At 50.7% G+C, this 26,315-nt stretch overlaps 1 protein-coding gene across 1 annotated transcript; it reads right to left on the bottom strand.

Annotated features, from left to right (window-relative positions):
* Positions 1–226: 226 nt before the first annotated feature.
* On the bottom strand, positions 227–24,779 carry LOC135828246 (uncharacterized). Its single transcript, XM_065340696.1, has 18 exons — positions 24,319–24,779; positions 22,063–22,267; positions 21,423–21,547; positions 20,191–20,399; positions 19,626–19,752; positions 18,011–18,775; positions 17,205–17,382; positions 16,313–16,452; positions 15,149–15,262; positions 14,109–14,285; positions 13,208–13,369; positions 12,240–12,449; positions 11,201–11,501; positions 10,578–10,850; positions 9,772–10,001; positions 9,064–9,174; positions 8,087–8,248; positions 227–4,970 (listed from the first exon to the last, which is right to left on the bottom strand). The coding sequence occupies exons 1-18, from the start codon at positions 24,553–24,555 to the stop codon at positions 1,521–1,523; spliced, it is 7,176 nt and encodes a 2,391-aa protein (XP_065196768.1). The 5' UTR covers positions 24,556–24,779; the 3' UTR covers positions 227–1,520.
* Positions 24,780–26,315: the final 1,536 nt, after the last annotated feature.

Here is a 26,315-nt window from a genome sequence, read left to right as displayed (position 1 = left end):
GATGCGGAAAACGCACACACGTACACGTACACGCGAATTGTGAATTTTTTAGGGTTCAAAACTCACTAAAAATTTCAAAATCTAGATTTTGTATCTGATCCTCCATGATATTCCTGGATGTCCTGCAAATTTGAAAAACCTAGCTAGCTGAATTTCTACCCCCCACAATGCAGGATGCACAGCCACCTCCACCACATCTAGAACGCACAAAGAGACAAACAATCCAGGGGGGGGGAGTTCTTGATAAATGGTATCCTGTTTACATTTCCGGTCTGAAATGTGGCACTGGTCACGCAATGCAGCATGCACAGGTATTCTCACGATCTAAAACTATGCATGTGACACAAAAAAACGCTAGTTATAGATGCCAGTTACAAATGAATGAACTGTAGGGAAAAAAGAAGTGCTGTGTCTGATGAAGACGGTTGGTTGAATGCAGTACTAACTAACCTAGGAATAGCATATATTACGCAGATGTCCACGGATGCCAGGGAGTCATAAAGACGGTGTTTTATAACTCCCTGGCGAATAGAATAAAATGAAACACGCACGGTATCTTTTAGTTTTCAACGTCTCCTTGGGAAGCGGAGCAGGCAGAATGAGCTCGCTCAAAGTTGTCGACAGATGCATGACCATCGCTTGATTTTTCGTATCATCGCTATTCATACGCTTGCTGTATCATCGCTATTATAAGTACGAACATTTGATGAATTAAATTTCAGATACTATTGATCCTAGGTGTGTGAGCTTCACACACACCTTCGTAGCTCTGGTCATCGGCCATTTCGTGCCAAGCTGTTCATGACCGGAGCCACACTGCATGCGAGAACAGACATTGCTGAGGTGGAGTATTTACAACTGTGAGCCATGTACAGCCTGCAGTTTTGGCAACAGAGGTATACGGCGTCGGCTCTCTGATTGGAGCCGAGCACATGCGCACGCACGCACACACACAGACACACACACACACACACACACACACACACACACACACACACACACACACACACACACACACACACACGCAGACACACACTTTCTTCCTTCCTTGTACCACTGCCGTGTCCGGCTATGTGGCCCCCAACGGGGCAGACTCGGATTTGTGCTGTCCATTAGGGCGCTCCACGGGAGTGTCATGTAGCGTTGCATTTGTGACGACTCCCATTCTGCCGTCGACGAAAACTACGGTGGCATACCAGGCATTGGAACGGCTTCGTTGCCGGTTGAGCCCTGATGTCGACGATGTGCTCAACTCCGTCGCGACACTTCAGACGCCATTCCTCCCTGTCCCGGGCGATGTCATTGAAGTCTTCAACTGGATTGCCGATGGAGGTACGGTTAGTCTTACACACACACATAGCAGCACACACACATACACATATACACACAGACACACCCACGCACACACACACACACACACACACACACACACACACATGCACACACACACACACACACACCCCCCCCCCCCCCCCACACACACACATACACACACACACACACAACATGCACTCTCCATGTCATTCGGCGTTTTCTCGACATCGGCGTCCGACACCGAAGACCTTTAGCAGATCAACCGCGGGCAGCGCATCCCATAGCTGCACGCATGTGTCGGCCTCGAGAGGGTTGCGGGTCACGGCCAGCGGTGGTGATGCACGACCGCCATCTTGTACTCTTCGGTTACCATGGCTGCAGTCTTGTACTTGTCTGTCAACATGGCCACCATCTTGTACTCGTCTGTCACCATGGCCGCCATCTTGTACTCGTCTGTCACCATGGCCACCATCTTGTACTCGTCTGTCACCATGGCCGCCATCTTGTACTCGTCTGTCACCATGGCCGCCATCTTGTACTCGTCTGTTACCATGACCGCCGTCTTGTACGCGTCGGTTACCATGACCACTGGACTGGCGGCGTGCCGTCCGCTCTTGGCTTCCCGTGCGTTGGCGGCCGAACAGTGTGAAGCTTTGCTGCGACTGTCGCCGCCCAGAATGCTGGTCGTCCACGACTGACGCGTAGGATGGATCGGCCTGGACAATCACGAACGAGCTGTCATCGTCTTCGTCGACGGTGGTCGTACCAGCTGGTGTCGTGCGTGGTGGGTGCGGGGTTGCAGGCACATGCAGACCACCCGCATTATACCGTGACCTCGCCCCAGCAAGGCCCGAGCCCTGGGATCGCTGCAGCAGTTCAGGTTGACGAGACCCGGACGACGGGGTCGAGAAGCTCCTGGGAATAGCGGAAGGCGGCACACAGGACATGGACTGCGTGACCGGGGATCTCTCGCCGGGGGACGCGTCGTGCTGCGTGTGCACGGAGTGGTGCGACGACGTAGAGTCAGCGGTGCGCGGAAATGTTGACGGTTGCGCGGGCTGGGTTCCGCCGCCGTGGGGTACAGAGCGTGCTACCAACGCAACGCCTTGGCTATTGGGCGTGTGGCCATGATCGGCACCGGGGCGTGAAGATGAAGGACGCTGCTGCTGCTGTTGTCGTGAGTCTGGTATGCCGCTGGGGGCGCTCACGGAGTGGGAATAGCCAGACACGACCGACGGTGCTACCCATTCCGGCGATGCGGCTTGGGATGCCTGCTGCACTGCTGCTGCTGCTGGTGGTGGCGATGATGATATGGGAGACTGCAGCATGTCCTGTGTGGTGAAGTGCTGCCAAGACGTGGTGCAGTCCAGCATCAGGTCTTGTTCGGATACGGCGGTGCTCGTCGATCTGCCCACCAGAGAGAACGGGCCACTGTCGTCAAAGTGAGGCGAGCCGTCACCGCAGGATATGACCACACGCCGCTGTACTCCTTTCATCGTCACCAGGCTGCCCGTATGCAGCGCAGAGCTTGAACCCGTATGTGAATAGAGACAGCCAAGGTAGCGTGGCCGCTCATACTCACGAGCTCCACCGGCTGTCAACCCAGGCAACGTTCTGTTGTTCCTTCTGCTGCTGGACTCATCGAGTTGTCGTGGAAACGGCTTGGTCGGCGCACCGCTCAGCATGTAGAGCAGTATCATACCACTACGCGTAATCAGCCACATGACATCCCCGGAAATGGTCACGTCACGTATGCCAATCGCGTCCACGTCCAGCTGCTGCCGGGGTTGCAGACTTACTCGCTGGCGTGTCTCGCTCACAGCTTGTCTCCAGTCGGCGCTCAGATCCAGGATGAGGGCTGGCTCGGGTGCCGCGGAGTTCTCGCCGTCTTCATTCGGTACCGGCATGCTATCTGGCCACGCCACGACGGCGAACGAATCGCGATACACGACCCACACCAGGCCCTCGGCTGGCGAGTGAGCGAGCGACAGGCCCTCGACGTGGCCCCCCAGTGGGCATGGAAGCACTGCGAGTGTCTTCTGACGATCAGCAGCCTCCAGGATGTGCACTCGGCCGTCCAGGGCCAGGCACCAGAGATGCGCCGCGCCTTGCAGCACGAGCAAAGACACCAGCGGGCTGTCGGCACCCACCGGGATAGCCGTGCCAGCTGGCTTTGCTCGCTCCTGTGCGCCCGACGCACGTCGCGGTCGTTGATTCACACGCGGCTCGGAGCTGAGGTCGCACGGGTAAACGACCATATTGCCCGTGTCAAGGCCGACGTACACTCGACACGTGCCCGCAACAATGCACGTGGCACGGCCAGCCAGTGGCAGGCAGGAATGGAGGATGGCGGGCGTGCGGCGTGCGTAGTCGACAACGTACACACAGTGCTCCTCCATGCCCATCCACAGGTGCTTGCTGGCAGCCACCAAGCAGCAGCAGGTCGCGCGAGCATCCCCCAGGCGTAGCTCCACGGCCATTGCAGCAGCAGCTTGCGCCTGTTCGCCAGCTGTTGGCTTGCCGGGAGTCTGGCTGATCGGTGGAGACGTCGGAGTCATTGCGGATGGCTTTCCATAATTTGCCGCCGGCAGTTCCGGGTTCGCCGGTGGCACAGGTAGAAGTGTTGGTAGCCCAGCGACACCGGGCTTCATCGCAGTGGTTGTCAGCGTGCGATCCACTGGTGCCATGCGTACCACTGTGCAGCATTGCCGGCGATCATCCTGCTCCTCAGCGAGCCGGTCGTATCGTTCAACGGTCAGCCAGTAGTGTGACCGATGATAGGCATCGCCCGGCTGCGGCACGACAGACACGTGCTGGAGAAACGCAGGCGCCGCCAGTGGCATGTGATCAACGAGCAACAGCGACTCGCGCTGCGCAAGATGCCGATGCAGGAAAGCGGCCTGCGGGCGTTTGCTCACGTCATCGTTCCAGCTCTCACGAGCGGCACGCATCAGCAGGGGGCAGCCAAAGTCAGCCAGGTCCAGGTCCGGTCTTGCCCCAGCCATGACATGCTCTTGCCACTCGCCCCTCGTCCGCCCGTGCAGAACGGACTTTCCGACGATCAGCTCGTAGAGGACGAGAGCGTAGGCGAAGATGTCCACCGGGAATCCGTAGCGCGGCGTTGGCCCAGATTTCTGCTTAGTCAGCTCCATGGCACGGAGTAGTTCCGGTGCATGATACTCCTCCGTACCCTCCACTTCAGTCAGGCCAGACTGTGGCATGCCAACGGCTGTGCCGAAATCGGTCAGCTTGACATGACATTGGCGACAGTTACCGTCATCGGCAGCTTGCAGTTCGTCACGGAACACGAGCACGTTGGCGGCTTTGATGTCGCGGTTGACGATTCCACGCCTGTGCAGGGCCAGCAGTCCGCTAATCACCTCCGCAGCCACCGTAGCCATGTAGACCCGCGACAAGTTGCCGTGACGATGCTTGATCAGGGAGTCTAGTGAGCCAAGCGGTGCCATCTCCAGCAGCATTGCCGTCGGCGGGCTGATGCCCAGAAGGCGAACGAAGAATACGCTACTACGGCCGGCCTGTCTGTCGTGCTGTTGCTGTTGCTGCTGTTGCTGCTGTTGCTGTTGTTGTGAATCGGCAAAACTGGCCGGTCGAAGAATGGCAATTTCTCGACGCAGCTCCGCAAACGTCGATAGAGGCTGCAGGAAGCACAAAGGCACAGAACACAGAACCTAGCATTGTTGGCAAGTCCCGAGACGTCACATAAATGCACGCATATATCGCGGGGTCACAAAGAACAACACCCGTGCCACGGCTATCTGTAGAGGTCACCGGCCATTCACAAATGCCAGAGTTGGAGGGAATGCGCTCCAGTGGGATGCAACCAACTTTCCTATAAATTATCGAGTACTGTAATTTCACAAGTTTTCGGTGTACTTTCATTTTCGGTACTTTCGGTGCGTCCGTTTCATACCTAAAATTTCAATACACCGAACAAACACTAACACATATAATCCAATGGGGAACTGCTTCCCCGGTGTACCAAAAAATTCTGTCCACCTAACCTAGGCTTTTGCTCTCATACCGAAAAAATATTGAGCACCGAAAATTTCTGAATTTAGAGTACAGTATACTGAAGTATACCCGTAATCAAATCGACTATGTCATGATCAGCAAATCGTGGTTCTCAAGTGTGCTGGATTCCAGAGCTCGCCCCGGCGCTGAATGTGACACTGATCACCATCTAGTTACAATGAAGTTACGCTCCAAGCATTTCCGTAGGGTTCGATGCAAGTCTATGGCTGTGCAACCGTTCGACGTGGCGAGGTTGCGGAATCCTGACGTCTCGGAAAAGTATTCAGTGGCGACTGAGAATCGTTTCAGCTTGCTGCAGGACCGGTACAATGAGGAATGCACACCAGATGAATTGTGGGATCAGATTCAAGCGGGAATTTCGGAGGTTGCGGAGGAAGTAGTTGGGCGCAGAGGAAGGAAAAAGCCTCCCAAGCCATGGATCAGTGAGGAGGTGATAGCTCTGGCAGAAAGAAAGCGTATAGCCAGATGCACCGGTAAGGACCAAGAATACAAGGATCTGAAACTAGAAGTGCGCCGAAGGATTCGCTGTGACAGGAGAAAGTGGTTAGAGGATAAATGTAAACACATTGAATCTTCTGGGAGGAACCATGATATCCGAGAGGTATTCAACACCATTAAATCCATTAAAAAATCATCGTTCCGGCCAAATCAAGCATGTATCAATGCTGCTGATGGCACGACCCTGACGGAGAAGGAAGATGTATTGCTGCGGTGGTGTGAATATGGGCAGCAGCTATTTGGGCAGCCGTCAGGAGATCAAGGGTATACGTGTCCGGCCTCGGCGGAGAGTGGTGCGGAAGAGCTTCCATCGCCACTAATTACCCCTGAACCTGTGCCTCTCTTGGCTGAGGTTGAGCAAGCCATATTGTCCCTGAAGAAGAGGAAAGCCCCTGGACTTGATGGGATCGTGGCGGAACTGATTCAGCATGCATCCTCAGTTTGTGTTCTATTCCTACATAAACTTTGTTTGGAGATTTGGAAAACAGGGAGATGGCCAAAAGCATGGAAACGTCAAGAAATCGTCATGCTACCCAAAGCTGGATCAGCTAAGGAGTGTTCCAACTATCGGACCATTGCTTTGATGTCACATGCAAGCAAGATCCTTCTGACAATAATCTTGAATCGTATGAAAAAGAGGATAGAGGCTGAGTTACCAGATGAGCAGGCTGGTTTTCGAGCTGGTCGCAGTACTGTAGATATGCTCTGTGTTCTGCAAATCATTATCGAAAAATCTCTTGAATGGCAGAATCCTGTATCCATTGTTTTTATCGATTATCGTAAAGCCTTTGACACAGTTAACCACTCACACCTTTTCGGTTGCCTTTTGGATTTTGGTTTCCCTCGCCACATAGTTTGTTTGCTTCAGAATCTTTACACAGGGATGAGCGGAGTTATCAGACGGAATGGCTCGCATTCGCCGGAGTTCGCCATCAAGAAGGGTGTTCGGCAGGGCTGTATTTTGTCCCCACATCTATTTAGCCTGTACACTGAGAGTGTTATGCGTGTTGCTGATGTGGACAGTATCGGTGTGAGAATCGGAGGACGCCGGCTGTCGAACCTACGATATGCAGATGACACGGGATTGTGTGCACATCCATCAGAAGTGTCTACCCTCACCAATGCTGTTAATGACGCTGGAAGAGAGAAGAGCCTGTCACTGAATCTGTCCAAAACCAAGATCATGCATATCGGAACCTGTACTGCTGGTGCAAACGATACTGCTCCAACGCCCCTTGTGGTCGACGGAGAACGAATTGCAGAGGTGAGCAGTTTCAACTATCTGGGATCCTGGAAGACAACAAACGGTGATTGCAGCCTCGATATTCGGTCAAGAATTGCCATGGCGAAAGAGCGTATGCTGCAGTTAATTGACATCTGGAAAGACCACAACATCTCCAGACAGCTGAAAATCCGGATAATGCATGCCTTAGTGTGGTCTGTCCTGCTGTATGGAGCTGAGAGTTGGACTCTGCGGAAGACAGATGAACGACGAATACAGGCAGCAGAAATGTGGTGCTACCGACGTCTGCTCAGAGTATCCTGGATGGAGAAGCGCACAAATGACAGTATCCTGGTGGAGTTGGGAGTACAGAGACAGCTGCTAGCCAGGGTCAAGATACGCAAACTGACCTATTTCGGGCACACATGCCGCCCATCTGGCTGCGAGCTTGTACGTGACGTGATGTTTGGTGTCGTGGATGGTAAGAGAAAGCGTGGTCGTCCGAAGATTTCCTTTGCTGACAACATCGTTTCGTGGACTGGTATGTCTCTGCATGAGAATTGCCAGTTGGCATCTGACAGAGATGCCTGGCAGTCGCACTGTGCATCTACTGCTTACACAGCTGCATAATGCCGTTTATTATTATTTTTAAAATTTTACTTTTATTATTTTTTCGGCAACGCAGATGATGATGATGATACTGAACAGGGGGAGTGGTACTTTCTTGCAGGTTAGGACTTCTCGTGCGCTCTGGATGGCAGTCGTGAGTGAGTCAAGAGTCAACTCAGCGCAAAAATCGCGAGCTTCAGTGAAGTGAATGGTGTTGGGGGTGCTGCCAAAGAAGGATCCACGGGCGGGATTCAAACCCAGCACCCCTAAAAACAATGATCGACTGTATGTTGTTGTTGAAATTGTATTTTGTATCGCAGACCGAAACTGTACATACTTTTCTCAACATCTTCCGACCCCTGGCCACTCAGTGCGGCGCAGACAGCTCACCTCTAGTCGTGGCGTGCATTTCTTGTTGACCATCATTCGTCCATGCCACGACACATGTTCAATGTCACCGCCACCGCCGCTGGCGATCACACAACTCCCGGTGACCGGGTTGATCTGCTCAATGATGTCCTGCACTGGAGCCAGCATCTCTGATGGAAGATCCTGGGCAGAGTAATAATTACAGACAGAGCAAAGCTGTCATGCATGTGATCAGACACATCGGGCAATTCATCAACATGAATAGTGTCGGCCGATAAGATCAACCCTCCTCCCCCAAAATAGTACCAGCCTCTCCCCCCCCCCCCCCCCCCCCCCAGGACAGTAACACTACCCTCGAATACTACAGTCGTAGCGAAAAAATCCGGCTAAATGCAATGCTAGCTACCGGTAGCTGTGCTGTACTGCATGGGCCGCACGCACTAGTACTAGTGATAGTGCACGGCACATGCTGCCAGGCCTGCATAGACTCAGTGAGTCCAGTGCTTGACCCGACTGCATGCAGCAGGCAGAGAGTGCAGCGCAGACCGGAGACCATGGAGAATGTTCAGTTCAGTGCCGTCATGGTGCCAGTGCAAGTGGTGGTGGGCATGGTTCATGAACGATGAAGCATACCGCCGGTGAACGCGTACCTACCTGCCATACAACTGTACGCGTATCCATGGCATCGACCAGATTTTTTTGGCGACGACTGTACAACACCCTCCCCGATACAGTAACACTTCCCTGATATAGTAAATACCCCCTCCCCCCCCCCCCCCCCCCATACAAGAATCCCCCCCCCCCCCAACACACACACACACACATGGTAAACACTACCCCAATAGAGCATCCCCCCCCCCCCCCCCCCGACACAGTAACACCCCTGCAATGCAGTAACATGCATGGTACACAATAACAGCCCCCCCCCCCCCCTCCCCCCCCTTCCCCGCCCCACCCCCATACAGCGGAATAAAACACAGCACAAGTATACGCCTTACCAGAAAGAGCAGGTCGGGTGCAGCATCGGTGATTGCCTGATCCATAGCGGCATCATTGGTAGCATGCTGTAGGCAATAGTGGATGTCAGATGCAGCTGATCCCAGTAGAGACTGAACACGACAACAAAAAGAAGGTTACACGCTTAGAGACAAAGATTAGCTACGACAGTTTGCCCACTTTCGAAGAAAAAAAAAACTGATCCAAGATGTGCAACTAGCGATGCATGGTCAGCCCTCCGTAGGACGACCACCCACACAAACGGGAATTCCCAGTGTCCTGCACGTTATATCTACTGAACAGGCAGTGATGTGACCAATAGAGTCAAAGATGGTAGCTTGTAGAAAGTAAAAGTAAGTCTTATCATTGCTCTTCTTGACGAAATTTCAATGAATGTGAACATTTTTTTTGCAGTGAGACATTGGTCTGTTAAAAAGAACAGAAGGAGAACAAAGAAGGTCACTTCAAGCGCATCATCAGTGCATCATCGTATTGAAACCCTCGAAATACGATCAAGGAGCTTACTAAGTGGACTTCGACACTACTCTTGGAAAATCACACATCGCATGGATAGCCCTGCCACGCGAATCGTGATCCGACATATTTATTTAATCACCTCAATCTCATAGCATACGCAAGCAGCGCTAATACGGGGTGCAACCCCAAAGATGAGCGTCATACCCAGCCATGGCAAAAGCTTTGCGACTTACCTCGGCAATAGCCGAAATCGAGTACAGATGGCATGGCTGCGCCACTGCCGCCGCGGACTCCGAATCCGTATTTCGAAAAGCTTCGGCCAGACAGCCCTGGCACGGTGCAAACTGCTCCACACCAGAGTCATCTTCCGGCGCCTGGGAAAATGGGAACAGTGACTTCTGTCCAAACACCTTGTCCAGCAGGAGCTGAACTTGCTCAATCAGCATGCTGAGACGACGGATGCCTGGAGCGAAAAAAAATAGACATGCAGCGTGAGTGAAGGAGACGGATGCTACATGTACTTCTCAGATGTTCTGATGTCTCTGGATCAAGCTTTGACACGAACAGGCCGGGTTTCATTTTTTCAATGTTATCTCCAGGCATGAAGGCTCTACATGATAGCAGTCCACATTAGCAGACCAAGGATTGCGTGAACATTGGCAGAACTACATTCGTGGCCAAAGAAATCCGCCCGCGAGCCGAACGCATCGTCAAGGTTCATGCTGCCCCCTCCAGCCCTCCGATGAGTTTTTTTGTTTTTGTGTACTGTACATGATGTAAATGAAATGGGAAAGAGGCGATACTATAATCGTGTGTCAGATTTCTTTGGCGGTGTCTTTGGCTGGTTAGCTATCATGCAATTCCGGGAAAACAGTAGCCAATGCAACAACACGCCAAATGTGATAAGAAGACTCTCATAACAACCACCTTCACTTCCTTTCCCCAGGGGACTCCCTTTGACAGGCATCCATATGCCTCTGGAGAATCCTTGAAAAATATAATATCAAATAATATCAATCAAACACGGGACTCGACCGACCTTGCCGGCCGCACTTGGTGACTGCAATGCAGAGAGTGCTGTCCGCCGACAGACCATGTACTGACGGTAGCAAGCCCGGCGCTGCCGACTGCTGGAAGACGGCGAAGAGCAGTGCGTGCCCTCGCCAGGCAGCAATGCCATGGCGCCAGGCGGTGAGCCGTACCTGCTGAGACAGGTCTTCGCCCATGCTATCGACGAAACTGGCACTGCCGTCGGCCATGAGGTCCTGCAGGGTGGTGTATGTGTCGGGGAAGGCTTCGTTGCCGTCCATAGCTGTGGTAAAGAAAGGGAAAGAAAGAAAAACAGATATACACACACAGACACGTATACACGCTCATGCATACACACGTATGCAGGCAGAGGCACCGGCAGGTCGACCGTAAACGATTTATGTGAGCAGGGTGGAGAACCTGATAAAATTAACGAGAGAAGAGAGAGAGAGAGAGAGAGAGAGAGAGAGAGAGAGAGAGAGAGAGAGAGAGAGAGAGAGAGAGAGAGAGAGAGAGAGAGAGAGAGAAAGAGAGAGAGAGAGAAATACACACACACACACACACACACACAAACACAAACGTACAAGCACATACTCACACACACACACACACACACACACACTCACGACTCACTTTGCGCAGGTCCAGCCAACTGCTGCTCATTGCCAACTCGACTATGGATCCCTAAATCACCACCACTCGCTGCTGCGACACTTGGCACCTCATTCCCGTCCTCTTTCACTGTGATTGTCGTCGCAGTCTCCGTAAAGTCAGAGAGGTTATCAATGACACTGGACTGTAGGAGATGGAAAAACCCAATCGGCCACGGCTGGCGGCCACTGGGTGCTGTGAACAGACGCAGGTGAATGCATGCCGGTGGGTGCAGTGATCTGGCCATCGCTACACATACTGTCCTGGGCAGCTCCTTGGGTACCTGAGAGAAGTCACAAAAATAAATAAATTACGCATACACAGTACAGAAAACTTGGTGTAAGCGACCTCTGGGTTTAGCGACCACCTGGTCTCAACCACCGTTTTTCCGTGCACGGACAGTTCTACACAGACACTGTGGGACCTGGTTCCAAAGACCACCTGGCTTTAATGACCGCTTTTGCTTGCGCCGTGGGGTGGTCGCTTGAACCAGATTTTACTGTAGTTAATATTGAGAAGAAAGGACCAAAGGTTTACAAGTTAGCCGTAGTTGTCCAACACTGGCAATTGTAAGCTTGATATTGATGAGTCCGTGGCTCTCCATCCGAGATTAGTGTCAAGTTTGCCGGATTCGCAGCTGCATCCCCTGACGTGTTGCGGAACACATCAAGCCAAGACATTCGCATCGGCGGGACACCACTTTGTCCATATATCCTCAGTGTCGAATGAAGACCTTACATTTTTTTGTTACCCTAACTATATCGCTGCCGAGATGCCTAAAATTGTGAAAAGCCGAAATCTTGTCTATCAGTTTACAGCACATGTGCACACACACACACACACACACACACTCACACACACACACACACACACACACACTCACACACACACACACACACACACATGCCACCCCCCACACACACACAAACACACCCTACCCCCCCCTAACTTACACATACCCCCCCCCCCCCCCTCAAACTTACACCCCCCCCCCCCCTCACACACAGCCCACTGGACTCACCCATAGTGGCAGGAATACGCGATTGCCGGGCGCGCCGTACGCCAGGCCAAAGTAGGCACCGAGCTGCATTGCGTAGCGATGACGAAGCTTGCTGCGAAAGTCACCCAGGCCGTACATGGTGGCGGCATCAAGAATGATTTCAGGATAGATCCCCGGCGCGCCTTTGGTTGGATTGCTTTGCAGATACTGAGAGCAAGGGCCAAACGTATCCTAAACAGACGATAGAGAAGAAGAAGAACAAGGTGAAAATGAACACAATCGAAAACGTAAAAAAAAAAAAGGAACAAAACACATGAGAACGAACTATGCAGCAACTATCCACGTCTGTAACAAGATGATCAACAGTCAGAATGTGCGACAATAGGGCACACAACTGACCAGCTGCTGAGACATTCGGCAATCGAAAACGTTGACACCACGACAAGAAATCATGCGCGCACCTACACGAGCTCTGTACAGTTTTCCCATGGCAGTGTACAAGAGAACATGCACTGTAGAACTCGGATAAGATGTACTCGCATGGGCAGCAGGAAATGTACCCAGCGTCCAAGGTCGTTCTTAGTTCTTGTCCCCCAAACCCCCTATGTATACTTCAGTATGGATCGAGACGCCTGTTTGAGTGAGATCCCAGTGCCCCGTGGCACAACCCTTGCGACAGACACAAGCTCAGAATTTCTCTTGTTGGTTAGAAGGTCGGTTCCTTATTGATCTGCCCCTGCTCTCGGGAGTCGTATGATTATCAGAAAGGTACAAGGTGAGTCGTATATGTAAGGAAAAGCACAGTGTCGTCCTCTTTACGGAGATGACACAGTGGGTGCCCAAACGAGTAAGGCACAAACGAAAAGGATGCTGCGAATTAGTGCAGTCATTCAGCAACAACGCCCCTGCTCTAGACAATGTCTAGACTTAGCATGCATGGTCTGATCAGCGTACATGATATTAAAGTGAGTTGCACAGTAGTAACTCACCGTAAGGGTTTGGAAGAGGCGAGCAGGCATGAAGAAGAGCGTCTTATCCAGACCATGTAGTGACGACGATAGGTACAGCAGGTGGCCATCTTGCTGCAAGAACGAGAGCAGAGAGCCCACCGCCTCCTGATCGTAATCCTGCTGCGCGATGATGTGTTCGAGCTGCACGCACAAACAAGAACATAGTCGCAGAGCTGCTGGCGTGGGTGCTGCTAACGTCCATGCACACCAGTATACACATTGGGGGCATACAAAATCCAACCCCACGAATACTGGAGACTCGCATTCACAGCATGGCCCTATTACTTGAGCTGCTAGGTTGGCACGGCCAGCGTAGCTGTCATATGCATGAGGCTGGATTTCAGTCGCTCCCAGTGTGCATGCACAAGAATAGACTAGCTCTGACCCTCCACTCTCATATTTCTAACCCTCAACACAGTGTAGTGACGCGGCTATAGAAAGTCACAGCTTCACCATGCAGCAGCGAAGTTAGTACCAGTAGAGATCCACAGTCCAATTGAAAAGCTTTGATGCCCTTGCCTAGCAACCCCGTCTCGAGATTTCCAGGAGCAGCTAGCGATTGTTGCAACATTTTCACTAGCGCTCGACAACATTCTTGTGCTGGTCCTTATAGCATTGATGGTACAAAGTAGAGACTTTTTTTTCGCAAATCCGGCATGCTCTTTGCAGACCAAAACAGGACCGGTGGAAAGTGGTTGATTGGTCCGGGCCGCACTACAGTTCTTCATACTTCCTAAGAGTTATCGCGGGTACACATGAATGACCTACACGGCAGGAAACATGGGTTGGCGAGCAAACAGTTTGGTCCGGGCATGGCGTGACCAACCGGCCCCCGGTTCCGTCACCCCTGCCAAGTTCTACTCACGTGCTGACAACCTACCTTCTTCTGCATGAGGACGTCGGCCGCGCGCTTCTTGGCGCGCAGGCGATTGCGCAAGGTCACCTGATAGCGCGGTACGCCGTGCAGCATCTGGAACGCAGCGTTCATTGCAGTGGCATGGCGTGCCAGCCGCAGCACGTACTCGGGACTGTGCAGCAGTACACGCAGGCAGTAGGGCTGCAGAGGAACACAAGCAGAATCGCTTGTTTTTCTTTTAATCTTTTCCTTTTTCCTTATATTTGTGTGCCTGTAGTCAATCTCATGCAATTAAGCAACACTGCCTGTTTGTCCTTTGACGTTAAATAAACCAATCCAATCGCCGGCACGGAATGTAAAATTTGTGAAAAGACCATCACCTGTCTCTTGCTGGTAATTCTGAGGCAGAGGGTGGTATTGTTAGCTGCTCCCGGCTAATGAAGTCCCCCCCCCCCCAAAAACACAGGGGTTTTATGTATTGAATTATGGAAGTACAAGAGTGTAGACAAGAAGGAGAACAGGACAACGACAACTATAGACTAGACTAGAACAGGACCACTGAAGCATGCGCTCTTCTGTACGTGAGTGGCTCTCAATGCCAAGGGGAACGAGCGGGAAATACGAATAGTGAGTATGTACAGGTCGTAGCATACATACACCTATTACAGTATTACGGGTAGGGAAAAGGTGCTCAGTGAGCGTCTTATCCAGTTTTAATGCTTGTAATAACGGGTGTGGGTGGGTGGACATCTACCACATAACAAAGGACGTCATCGCATCAGAGACACATCTTTGTAGAGTGCGAGGTGTACGGTGTCGAATGTCCCCAATCAAGTGACTAAACATGCTGCGTGATCATGGTGTGACTCTGCTTGAAACCCATGGTCGAGACTGAAAGCAACTGGACGACAGGTAGAATCCCCCGGCCAACAATGCCACCGGCAAATCAAGCATCACACACCCCAGTGTCGGTGTAAACAGATCTGTGCTCACACATCTTCTGTTCCTGAATGACAGAACAGTAGTAGTAGTCGTAGTCATTACGTAGCCAAGTCTTTCCTTACCTGGATTCCAATGCCGCTGGCCAGGCTTTCAAAATGTGCAAGGTGCGGGGTTGCTTTGCTGTGAAGCTCTTCGTACGTCATTGCACTGTCGGCGGACACCATGGCAAGAATCACCTGGAACAAGAATGAAATCAAATCACAAGGCAGTGCAGATGGAGGCGATATCAAGAATTATGAGGCAATGGACACGGCTAGCATTTTACCGTTCACGCTACATCCAACGTTTCTCGTACCCAGCACCCAAAATACCGTCGGTTTGGTATCGTTTCGATGATAGAAAGCTCTGTTTAACAGGAGAACAAAACGGTAGGGTACCCTGTAAGAAGGCCTTAGGCCTGTGGGGATTGATTGCCCTATCAAAAATTTGATAATAGTAATAAAAAAATAATAAGATTCAAACCAGGGTGACGTCACAAGTCGATCGTTGTGTCAGAAACCGAAATGCTAATCATGTCTCGAAAACACACAAAAACCGGTGCAGGCCGATGGTCGAAGTTAGGTGAACAGTAAAATGCTAGCCATGTCTAACGACGTGCCGTGCAGTTTGCAGTGATTGAAGTGTCCCAACGTCACACTATGGACTATAAATAGGCCTGAGTGATATCTCAAATTGGGGCCGTAATATACTGTAAAGGCAGCAATTTTCGGTGGTGTAATATTTTCGGTATTCTCCGAAATCGGCGGTTCGGTGGAGGGAAATTTTCGGTAAAACCCGTTTTCCAGGTATGTGTACTAGTACTACAGTGCTAGCAACTGAAATCCGACCCCTGAGCGGTGGGTTCACATTCTAGCGGTCTCCGTTTCGTAGTTTTACCATCCCGTGTTGGGTCTTTGCGATGTGAGCGCATCGCTCAGGGGTCGGATTTCAGTTGCCAGCACATGTATACAGTACCGGTAGTACCGAAATTTTCGGTGCGTTTTATTTTCGGTAAAAATTGTCGGCACCGAAGTTACCGAAAATAAAACACCACCGAAAATTTATGCCTTTACAGTAGTAGTTTCAATTTCCTCGATTTTTGTCCACCACATCACGTTCTTCGCAGTACATGTACAATAAAGCTGTTCTGAAATGTCGATTCAGTTGGTCCTGTTGATTGCTTTCCCCAAATTGCTATCTCAGATTTCAAAATTGTTTTTTCAAATTCTCGTCTCGACTTGACCTACCTGAAACTCTCCCAGACCTGGTGGGTCCTGGCCAGTTGCTGCAGAAGCGTCGGCAGTAGCAGCCCTCGGCGATGTGATGGCGTTCCTGATCTGTTTGTCCATGAACTTGACACATGTCACGGCATTAGAGATCGGCTCATCTAACAACAGTGATTTCATCAGAAATGATTTTTTTATTCATACGGTGTCAATCGATGGAAACAATGTGCAAAAACAAAAAGAAAAGAAGATGGGATAGTGAAAATACATGTGACAATGAAGAAAGATGCGAGCACGTTTTCGTACAACAATCATCAGGAACCATCATTGTACTTATGGACAATGCAAAACAAATAAACTTTTAATTCCCTCCACTAATGCACCTTCCAATGGCAGTTCTAGCATATCAGACAAAGTGTTGATCCAGCGCTATCATAAACACCATCCACACCAGCGCCCGTTGTTTCCCTGCACCCTCCCCCCCCCCCTCCTTTTTTCCTGTCTTATTTCGACGTATTTCAACGGGGATTCCCCTAAGTTACCCAGTCCACGTTGGTCTCCTGGTTGTGGGGATTTCCCTACAGTAACCCAGCCCACATTGGTCTCCTGGTTGTGGGGATTTCCCTACAGTAACACAGCCCACATTGGTCTCCTAGTGGTGGGGAATTCCCTACAGTAACCCAGCCCACATTGGTCTCCTGGTTGTGGGGATTTCCCTACAGTAACCCAGCCCACATTGGTCTCCTGGTGGTGGGGAATTCCCTACAGTAACCCAGCCCACATTGGTCTCCTGGTTGTGGGGATTTCCCTACAGTAACCCAGCCCACATTGGTCTCCTGGTTGTGGGGAATTCCCTACAGTAACCCAGCCCACATTGGTCTCCTGGTTGGGGTGCCCTATGCCCGCAACTTACCGTTGTCGACATCGCAGACAATCAGAACGTTACAGTGCTTGGCGTCGAGGACTTGCATGAACAGACAGAATGTGTCCAAGTTGCCAAGGTCCAGCAGTCTCGCTCCGCACTCCGGTGTCTTCTGCAGCTGAGATACCAGCTGAGAGCGCAGCTCGTGGGACTCGCCAACGACGACCGTCTGCACAGAGTGGCACAGACAACAGCAGTTGTATGCATGCAGCAGGACAGCTAGCAAGAGAAAGAGAAATGGGTTTGTTCCTACTTTTGACGGCTGTGGCTATCCGTTGACCCAACGGTATTCTTGCGAGTACGGCGTGTGTTTGTGCTGCCAGCTCGCATCCTGCGCGCGAGTGAAACCGATCTTTGTCAAAAAGGCTTTCGCTCTTTAGTGCTACTGACTGGCTTTTCATGCAATGCCTATTGATGTCTAGGGACAGACTGTCTAGGACTAGCCTTCCCCTGGTACGCATTACGCAGGGCTTTGTTGAAGTTCGTACCGTGAACTGCCAAAGGGAAATGTTTGAATGGTGCTGGGGCGGGTGTGACATTACGGTGTCCCTGCAGCCGGTCTAACCGCGTTTGTTGCCAAAACCGACTTTATCAGCATACACAATGACATCAGTAGCATAATATATGACATCATCAGGGTGCATTACGACGTCATGACAGCACGCACACCTCAGTTATCTCGGAATTGATTACAGTTTTCCAGGCCCTTCTATGTACAGGACCTCGACTAGCTAAACATACGGTTCTTCGCAAACACAGCAGCAATGTTATCCAGAGAAGCGATACCTGCCGCTCACCGAAAACACTCTCTGAGAGGACGTGTCGAGAATCCGGCTGCGCAGGTACTGGACTGCCTTGCTGGCCGGGTGCTGGTATTCCTGAGGTGGAGTGTCCAGCGACAAGCGATGTGTGACAAGAGTTCTCAGCTTGCTGAGATGTCCCATCTGCACCGGCAGGTCCGTGATGAGGCGATTGCCGCTGATGTCGAGCTCCTGCAGGCGTCGCAAGTGGCCGATGAACTCCGGCACACTGGAAATCTGCTCGTTGTTGGCGATGTTCAGACTAAGCAGCTGTGTGGCCGTGCGCAGAGCGCTCGGTACGTCCTTGAGGCGATTCTCAGAGATGTCCAGGTGCGTGAGAGAGCGTGCCCAGACGACGTCATCCGGTAAACCACTGAGCTTGATCTGTCGCAGCTTGAGCACGCGTAGCTTCGGCATTGCGCACAGGCGCGCCAGCTGGAGCCGAGGCGATCGTTCTTTGTCGTTGTCAAGCGGATTCTCGCTCAGATCCAACTCCTGCAGGTTTCGCAGGTGGAATATGGCGTTCGGAACGCTGGCCTGTGCGTTACAGCGCAGGTTCAGGCTCGTGATCCACTGACCAGCCAGAACGTGCTCGCTCCTGTCAGTGCTCGTTTGGCAAACGAGTGCGTCGCGCAGCAACCACGAGTCCCAGACGAGGCGCAGCTGCAGCTGTTGCCAGTCCACCGTGCCCGCCTGCTTGTTGCAGTCCATGTTGGACAGGATCACACCGCACATGTCCATGAAGCCGTACAGCTGAGCAACCTACACACACACACACACGCACACACACACACACACACACACACACACACACACACACACACACACACACACACACACACATACACACACACACATACACACACACAAGCACACAACTGTGTAACCGCGGTGTTGAAGCGCACGTGCAAACTTAACAGTTTACTTCACACAGCTCTGGATGCTATGTTGTGATATGAGCTAGCGTGTTGTCTTATTTTTATTTATTTATTTATCGTGTCCACTTCATGGCACATCATAATATATCGCCAATACAAGAAAGGGAGGGTGGATCCAACCACGGAGAATAGCATTATCAAAAGAAGAAAAGGAAGGGAGGTGGCATACATGTTATCCTATTCGAATCTTTGTTGCTTTGTTTGGTCAGTCGGGCGGCATTGACATGCATGGAGCAAGTGTAGTCAGGTCCGGTCGAGGCAGCTTGAAGCAGAGTGCTCGATGAACAAATGCGCAGAGCACTATACACAACAAAAAAAAACAGAGCGAAAGGCCGTGTAGCTATGAATGCGGCGGTCTGACGATCAACGAAATGCGTGAAACTTGCAATTACAGCCACACAGCCTTTCGCCTCCATGGTAGGCTTGTTTGCTGCTACTTCAAGTTTCTTGCTCTCGCGATCATCAGGCAACAGGATGCCTGATGATTGCGAGAGCATGAAACTTGAAGTAGCAGCAAACAAGCCTTGATTGTCCTCGTTGTTCTGTTCTGTATTACGCTCTGCCTCCGCCATGGTGTTGAGCACTGTCAGCACACTGGCTACATCCTCCGGTGAACCAAGTACACAATTGTCTTCGCTTTAAAAGTTATCGCAAAGACTCAAATATACACCCACCATTAGCCCCACCCATGTCTTGATCGCCTTGCTCTTGTGTCTCGGGTAGACCAGGTCTCTTTCCTTCTCCAGCTCGCTGTCACTCTGCAGTGTGCGAGCCACCTCCTCGCTGGGAGCCAGTAGAAAGCTGAGCGTACGCAGCAAACAAGCAAACAGACACGAGAACTTTGAAAAGATCCTGGAAAAATCGGGGTTCACGCGAGACTCGGCTGGAGATCTCATCCTCGTTTCAATCCTGGAAAGACTACTCAAACACGTAATGGTAGTATGACTGCCTCTAACGTGAGCCGTAACATTATATAACTATTTGATTGCGAGAGAGAGAGAGAGTTTGGAAGCTTTGTTACAACTCTGAGTTTCACGTATCACTACGATCATCAGGCAACATGGGTATTGAGCACTCTTCGGACAGTGAAGCAAACCACTTGACTACGTATAATTTGATTGGCTAACTTAGTGATCCGTCCAATACCACGGGTAGAGAGGCAAACACTCGCATAGAAATGTGCGCACACCCACCCACACACATGCACACATACACACGCCTGCACACACGCCCACTCACTGAACGCGTTTGTTGTCGTGCTTGCTGATGTGGCAGCATAGCAGCAGGGTGGCAGCTACGTCATCAAATCCCCGCTCTCTAGCTAGAGTATAGCTATTATGCAGAACATGTTCATCACGTAGGCCAAACTGCAGCAGATTCATCACCATGTCATGATTGTTAGAGGCGGCCGCATCCTGAAGAGACTTTCCGATCAGAAATTGCGCAACCTACAAACAGCGTGACAAGAAGACATGCACACACAGTGCTCACACGGCTAGCTGGGATGCACTGTAACAAGCTGAAACATGCATGGAAATCGCCATAGTACATTAAAAAAAACTCTGCTGCGCTCATACCTCATCAATCTAGGTGGTCTGGCACCAGGCATAGCTAGTTACTGCCAAATATCCATAACTCGAAACCGCATTCGACGTCACTATATCCACAAAAATGGCAAGACAGTATCACTATATTTATATCAACAAAAACTAGTGCTGAGTCGGGTAGCATTTTCTTCGGGTATCGGGTTCGGATAATTTTCCACGGGTAGCACGGGTACCCGATCGGGTAACGTTTTCATGGTAACACCACAATGCACCCCTTCCTTTACACACTGGGCAGACATGCGGAGTATTACATCAATTTGTACACGTGCACTGCACTTGATGTCTTCTGCGACTTCGGGTTTTCGGGTATTATTCTCTACCCGTGCTACCCGAGGTCCTCACGGGTAGCACGGGTGCCCGACTACCCGTGCACGCCACTAACAAAAAACCGCCCAAAGGGTGCCAGCTGCGGTTTTCCAAAGTTTCCGGAGTGTAAACCGCATTGGGGTATACACGTAAGCCTCACCCAGAACTTCTGACCCGAAAAACAGACAGCTATCCCATTTCCCACCGTGTATTTGACCATAGTAGTACAAGCAATGACTTTTTTGGGGTGAATTACTGGTGCTCAACGTGTGGCTTTTGCTCCGAAAATACGGCAAGCGTATTATGATACTATACGTGATATCTACTCGCTGTTTTTATTGTCAGCATTGGGACTAGTAAGTCCCCGGCCTACCAAACTAGGAACAATCATTCTATACCGGAATTCTGAAATTTTCATTTGTCTGCAATGTGCCTTCAGAAGCTTAGTACAGTACTGCCAACCCCGCTGCTAAGCCCTCGCCCTTTGTCTTGTTTTATATCATCATCCACATGTTTCCCAGTGGGGCTGTGTTCATAGTGAAAAAATGACATTCTAACCTCTTCAGCTACGTCAGGAGACGCGGCGCTTGTCGTTGATCGGTTGGTACCCTCCCTGTGAAGATCCTGCAGGATACCTGTCACCCTCTGTGCCTTCCTTTCATCCAGTCGCAGCTGGTAGATCTCTGCAATGGCAGCAGTAGTCAATGTGGATGTGGATAGTGGGGATCAGTACGCAAACAGTATACAGCACAATGTCAGTAGGGGCTAAAGCTTGGGGGTGGGGGTGAGGGAGAGAGAGAGAGAGAGAGAGAGAGAGAGAGAGAGAGAGAGAGAGAGAGAGAGAGAGAGAGAGAGAGAGAGAGAGAGAGAGAGAGACAGAGACAGAGAGACAGAGAGAGAGAGAGAGAGAGAGAGAGAGAGAAAGAGAGAGAGAGAGAGAGAGAGAGAAAGAGATGAAGATAAAGAGAGGGTATGGGAGAGAGAAGGGGCGGGGGGCGAGGGGGAGAGCCGTCCCATCGCTTGACCCGTCATCACCTCTTAGCACTAGTTGCCACTGATAGGTGTGTAATGCCAAACGAAAGTGATTTTACAAAGGGGGATATCATTGGATCAGATTTATCCTTTGGCCTACGTTTCTTATGCTCTAAACCAATCGCAATGTTAATAGTAATTGTTGTCATGAAAGTGTCCAACTCACCGCCACAGCGTATGATACGGACCACGTCAGGCAGCTTCATCGCTGCCGCCTGCTCCAGCGCTGTTTTGCCGTCGCAGTTCTTCATGCCCAGCTTCAGGCACGAGCCGGGTCTGCTGAGAAACAGCTTCTTGATGCACTCGTAGTTACGGTTGTACACGGCTACGTGCAAGGGCGTTTGATGAGTTTCCGGCACCACTTCGTTCACCTGGGTGTGGAAGGCAACGAAAATACAGGCCGCTACGTTCAACAGAGAATTTCCCCGGACGAGAGAAATTCTAGCACGGCATCGGTGTCTGCTCTAGGATTTCAAACCCACCGGGTACACGTGTAGCTGTCATGACTACTAACTAGTCCAACCGGGTCAGAGTCGGGTGCGTTCAAGTGCGGCTACCCTACTGCATATACAGCAGGGATCTGAAACTATTTTTAGGACTGTATAAGCAGGTTGATAAATATGGTGGTAAAGACACACCTGGCAATATGGTGGTAAAGACACACCTGGCAATATGGCGGTAAACACACGCCTGCCCACACACGCTCTCTAGGTTGCAAAGTTCTGGCACAGAGCTCTCCTGTCTTTACCACCATATTTATCGACCATAAGTACAGCTGCAGTGGTGTCTTCAATTTCATTGTATAAGCAGGGATGAATTCATCCTGTATCGCATCGCGGTTTGCGATGCAAAATCGATCTACTGCTATTCAAATGTCACCCTGACTCACAGAAAATTGCGATACATACGGGCTATCCATGCCTAACCTGCGCTGACAAGTAACGTGCATATGATCCAGTGTATGTGGTGCAGGTACTCTCAATCTGGGTGCACCTGTATGCTTCAGTCGTTTTTCTGCAAATGGCCTAGTTTTCAGGCATCACTCTCAAGAAGGACAATGCGGTAAACACCCAACCTTCAAAGAAAAATGCTAATTAAAATCAAAGACTGCTACACAATTGTGATTTCGTACAGCAGAAACTGCTATGCAAAAATATGAAATTTAATTCATCCCTGGTATACGTAGAATACTTATGTATAATAATTCCCAACCGGGTAACAAATGACCTGGTGTTCTTTTTCCAAACGGGTCCAAGTACCCCTGAACCGGCTCGCTGACCCGGCTCTAGAGCAGACGCCGAGTGTGTTCCCAAGGTTGCCTGATGGTGGCAATAACCTCTAGCCATGCCCTCCTGTTGTCGTGTGTACTGCACGATCTGCGTGTGTGTGGCAGCCGAGTACTTTCAGCACGGCGTATGTGTGTTTCATCTTGTGTACCACTGCATGTAGGACTGTTTGGTAGTCTTGTTATTTGTACTTCGAAGTATGTGACAGACCTACATACATAATATTACATATTCTGGCACCACCCTAAGAGATTACGTTTGCCAAGTTGATTTTCTCATTATCTTGAAGCGCGCTCCGGTTCAAAATGTAGAAGTCATCCGTTTGCTGCCGATACTGTCACAGGTTTCGGAAGCAATATACGGAATTTCCAACTAATAATAATAATAATATTCGCGGGATCCGCGTCGGCATCGCTTGAATGTTCAGAAACACACAAACTAGCCTTCGCATCCGCAGGCCACCACTATGCCTGTTAACCTTAGTGGCGAATGCAGACCTCACAAGTGAGTCAGGGGAGAGGAGGTTAGTCTCTCAACCAATCGGGCATGTAACGGCCCATAACCCTGTAAACTGCATCCTTGTTATTCTCACTCCGAGCTGTGAGTACCCAGTTGACCGTGGGTGTCGGCGCAGTTCAACACGCGTAAAAAGTCTTTTTACACGCTCCCTGCTACCAGCGCGGGTCTTGAACTCGGGACCTCATGATTCGCAGGCAGGCCTGCAAACCAATCGGCCATATGCGTTGGTCAACTGGTCAACTGGTCTACAGTATTCCGCCGCAGTTCTCATAGCACCGCTAACTAAAATCAGCCATGCTTCTTTAGCATTTTCAACTCGTGGATGAAGATCTAGCACATGACACACCACACACACCCAGTTGCGACCGTGATTTCCTTGCAACGCATCTCTATTTTCAGACAGGACCTGTGCTAAAGTATGCTGCAGCAATAGTAAAATGACTGCCACTCGGCTCAATCAGGGTTGTATCATGTAATTTTAAGGCCCTTGGTGTGCAATTTTTTAGGAGATGAAGAATACTCGAATATTCGATCGGAGAAAATCAGAGTACTCGAACTCGGGATCTCAGTGCCAACTTTCACCCCTAAATAAAAACACAAAACTCCCCAAAACTCACCAAATCAATGTACTTGCCAGTCATATGCTTGAGAAGCAGTTCACAGACGTCGGCGTGTCCGTGTTGACATGCCAAGTGCAGCGGCGTGTAGCCATTGCGACGCACGTCCAGCGCCGGCTGCTTATCCTTGTTGCGAAGCAAGCGTCCCAGTTCCGTGGCCTTGCCGTCCCGACTCAGCGCCAGAACATCGCCTCGCAGCTGCCCGGAGCCGTCTCTACTGGACAAGAACCATGGCATTTTGTAACGCGTAGATCTACGCACTTTAGGCTAGTCTAGCTGATTTGAACCGACCCTCCGAGCAATTCGTCGTCTCTCCAATGGAGAACTTCTCGTCGCACCGCAATGAAAGAACCAAGTGCTAGCAATGCGCTGAAAGCCATTCCGTTCCGACTGCACTGGCTCGCTCTCAGACAGTTTCCACAACGCGAATGAATCGCGAGCAGTGTAGCGAGAACCTGCCATTGTGATACACCTCAAACTGACATTCGACTGGTCTTGTAAACACCAAAAAATTCACTGCCACTGCACTGCTGCCGAAAGTTTTGAACGCTCGGTATTTTACCGGTAACGACTGTGTCATGTCTTTGGACTCAACATGAGAGCTGTTGACGGCACCCGGGGCTTTTGCTTCACCTGTCAGTACTTTGAACTTCTCTGAATGAGCACGATACTCACTTCCCGGATAAACAGGATAAAAGACGAGGACCAAGGCCGAAACTTGTCACGGACCGTGCACTTCTCGACGGGCATCATGCGTCACCTTGGTCACGACATGTCGACAGCGCACTGCATGCAAAAGTGCAGTGCGTTCACCGGAAGACCACTGTCGAGTCGTCGAAGCGTCGTCGACCACCAAGCCAGCTAGCAAAGGCATGTTGCATCATTCGTTTGTGCGGACGTCTGAAAGCCCAAGGCGGGCAAAAGGAGCTCGGAGCTGCTGACTGCTGTGTTCGCTTCCATCCTCTCACAAAACACCCGCCCCGAGTGCCCGTTCTGCCTCCTTTCAGCGAAGGCCCAGTATGCTGCCAGCGCGGGGAAAAGAAGCAAAAGCACAAACAATACATTTGTCACCCCGTTCGATTTGTGGCGACGAGACTAAACTGCTGGCTGGGTACCACTAGTGCACTGATGCAATGAACCGTAGTTTCATCGACCAAATATTCCGTCGACTACCAACTCGGGGAATGAAGGAATATTTTGATAGTCTTCATCTACCAGTAATGCTAAAACATCAACTAGTGCCTTGCGACCTGCGACTTTCTTCACGATGTCGCAGCTCTGCCAAGATTGTGCTGCTCTAGAGGTGGGATCACCCTCAAAGCAGCGCTAAACTTACTTTTCATGCCCCATGTGTACGACTCTTACAGCATTGTAACGTCCTTCGAATTTTCGTGGAGCAAAGTCTAGATCGAACAAATTTCGGATAGTTGTTACATCCGTGTCATTGGGCACCCGTGCATCAGAATGCGGATACCGGTACGCACATTATTCGTTATAGCGTATATTGTAGGGACCGGCGGATTCTGCTCGAAAAGGTGACAGATTCTGCTCGAAAAGCAGTAAAATTGGCAGAACCATACAAACCTTATGGCGGGCAATTCCTCGAATTCTGCTCCATTTCTTTATCCACATACCAAACATGCATGAAACTTACCAGAAAAAGTACCGAATTCTGCCAATTGTTCTGCCGGCAGAATCCGCTGGACCCTAGTTCACATTGCCATTGGTCCATTTTTCTTCTCCTCTTCTTTAACCATATACCAACCTTACATGAAACTTACCAGAAAAGTAGCAAATTCACGGTCATGTTTGTTCTATTAGCATTATCCGCCAAGGACAATTCTCGACACCCGTGACATTGGAAAGCAAAGGTGTCCAAGAGCACAGGTTTCATCTCTAAATACGCATCTTCCTTTAGCCAATCTGGTTAAAGGGGAAGTATACCCTAAAATCAAGTTTTCACCAGTTGTAGTCTTCTGGGTGCTGAGTCGAATGGT

The sequence above is a fragment of the Sycon ciliatum genome, chromosome 12, assembly GCF_964019385.1.
Source record: "Sycon ciliatum chromosome 12, ocSycCili1.1, whole genome shotgun sequence".
Lineage (NCBI taxonomy): Eukaryota > Metazoa > Porifera > Calcarea > Leucosolenida > Sycettidae > Sycon > Sycon ciliatum.
The sequence above is the reverse complement of the archived record's forward strand: the minus strand, read 5'-3'. Positions and strand labels throughout refer to the sequence as shown.

Bases quoted from the DNA above. Each gene is read 5' to 3' on its own strand.
- LOC135828246 (XM_065340696.1), bottom strand. From the start codon at position 24,555: ATGCCATGGTTCTTGTCCAGTAGAGACGGCTCCGGGCAGCTGCGAGGC. The intron at 22,268-24,318 runs GTGAGTTTTGGG...TTCCACACCCAG, and splicing joins CTGGCAAGTACATTGATTTG to GTGAACGAAGTGGTGCCGGA. The intron at 8,249-9,063 runs GTAAGGCGTATA...TACTCTGCCCAG, and splicing joins CACCCGACCTGCTCTTTCTG to GATCTTCCATCAGAGATGCT.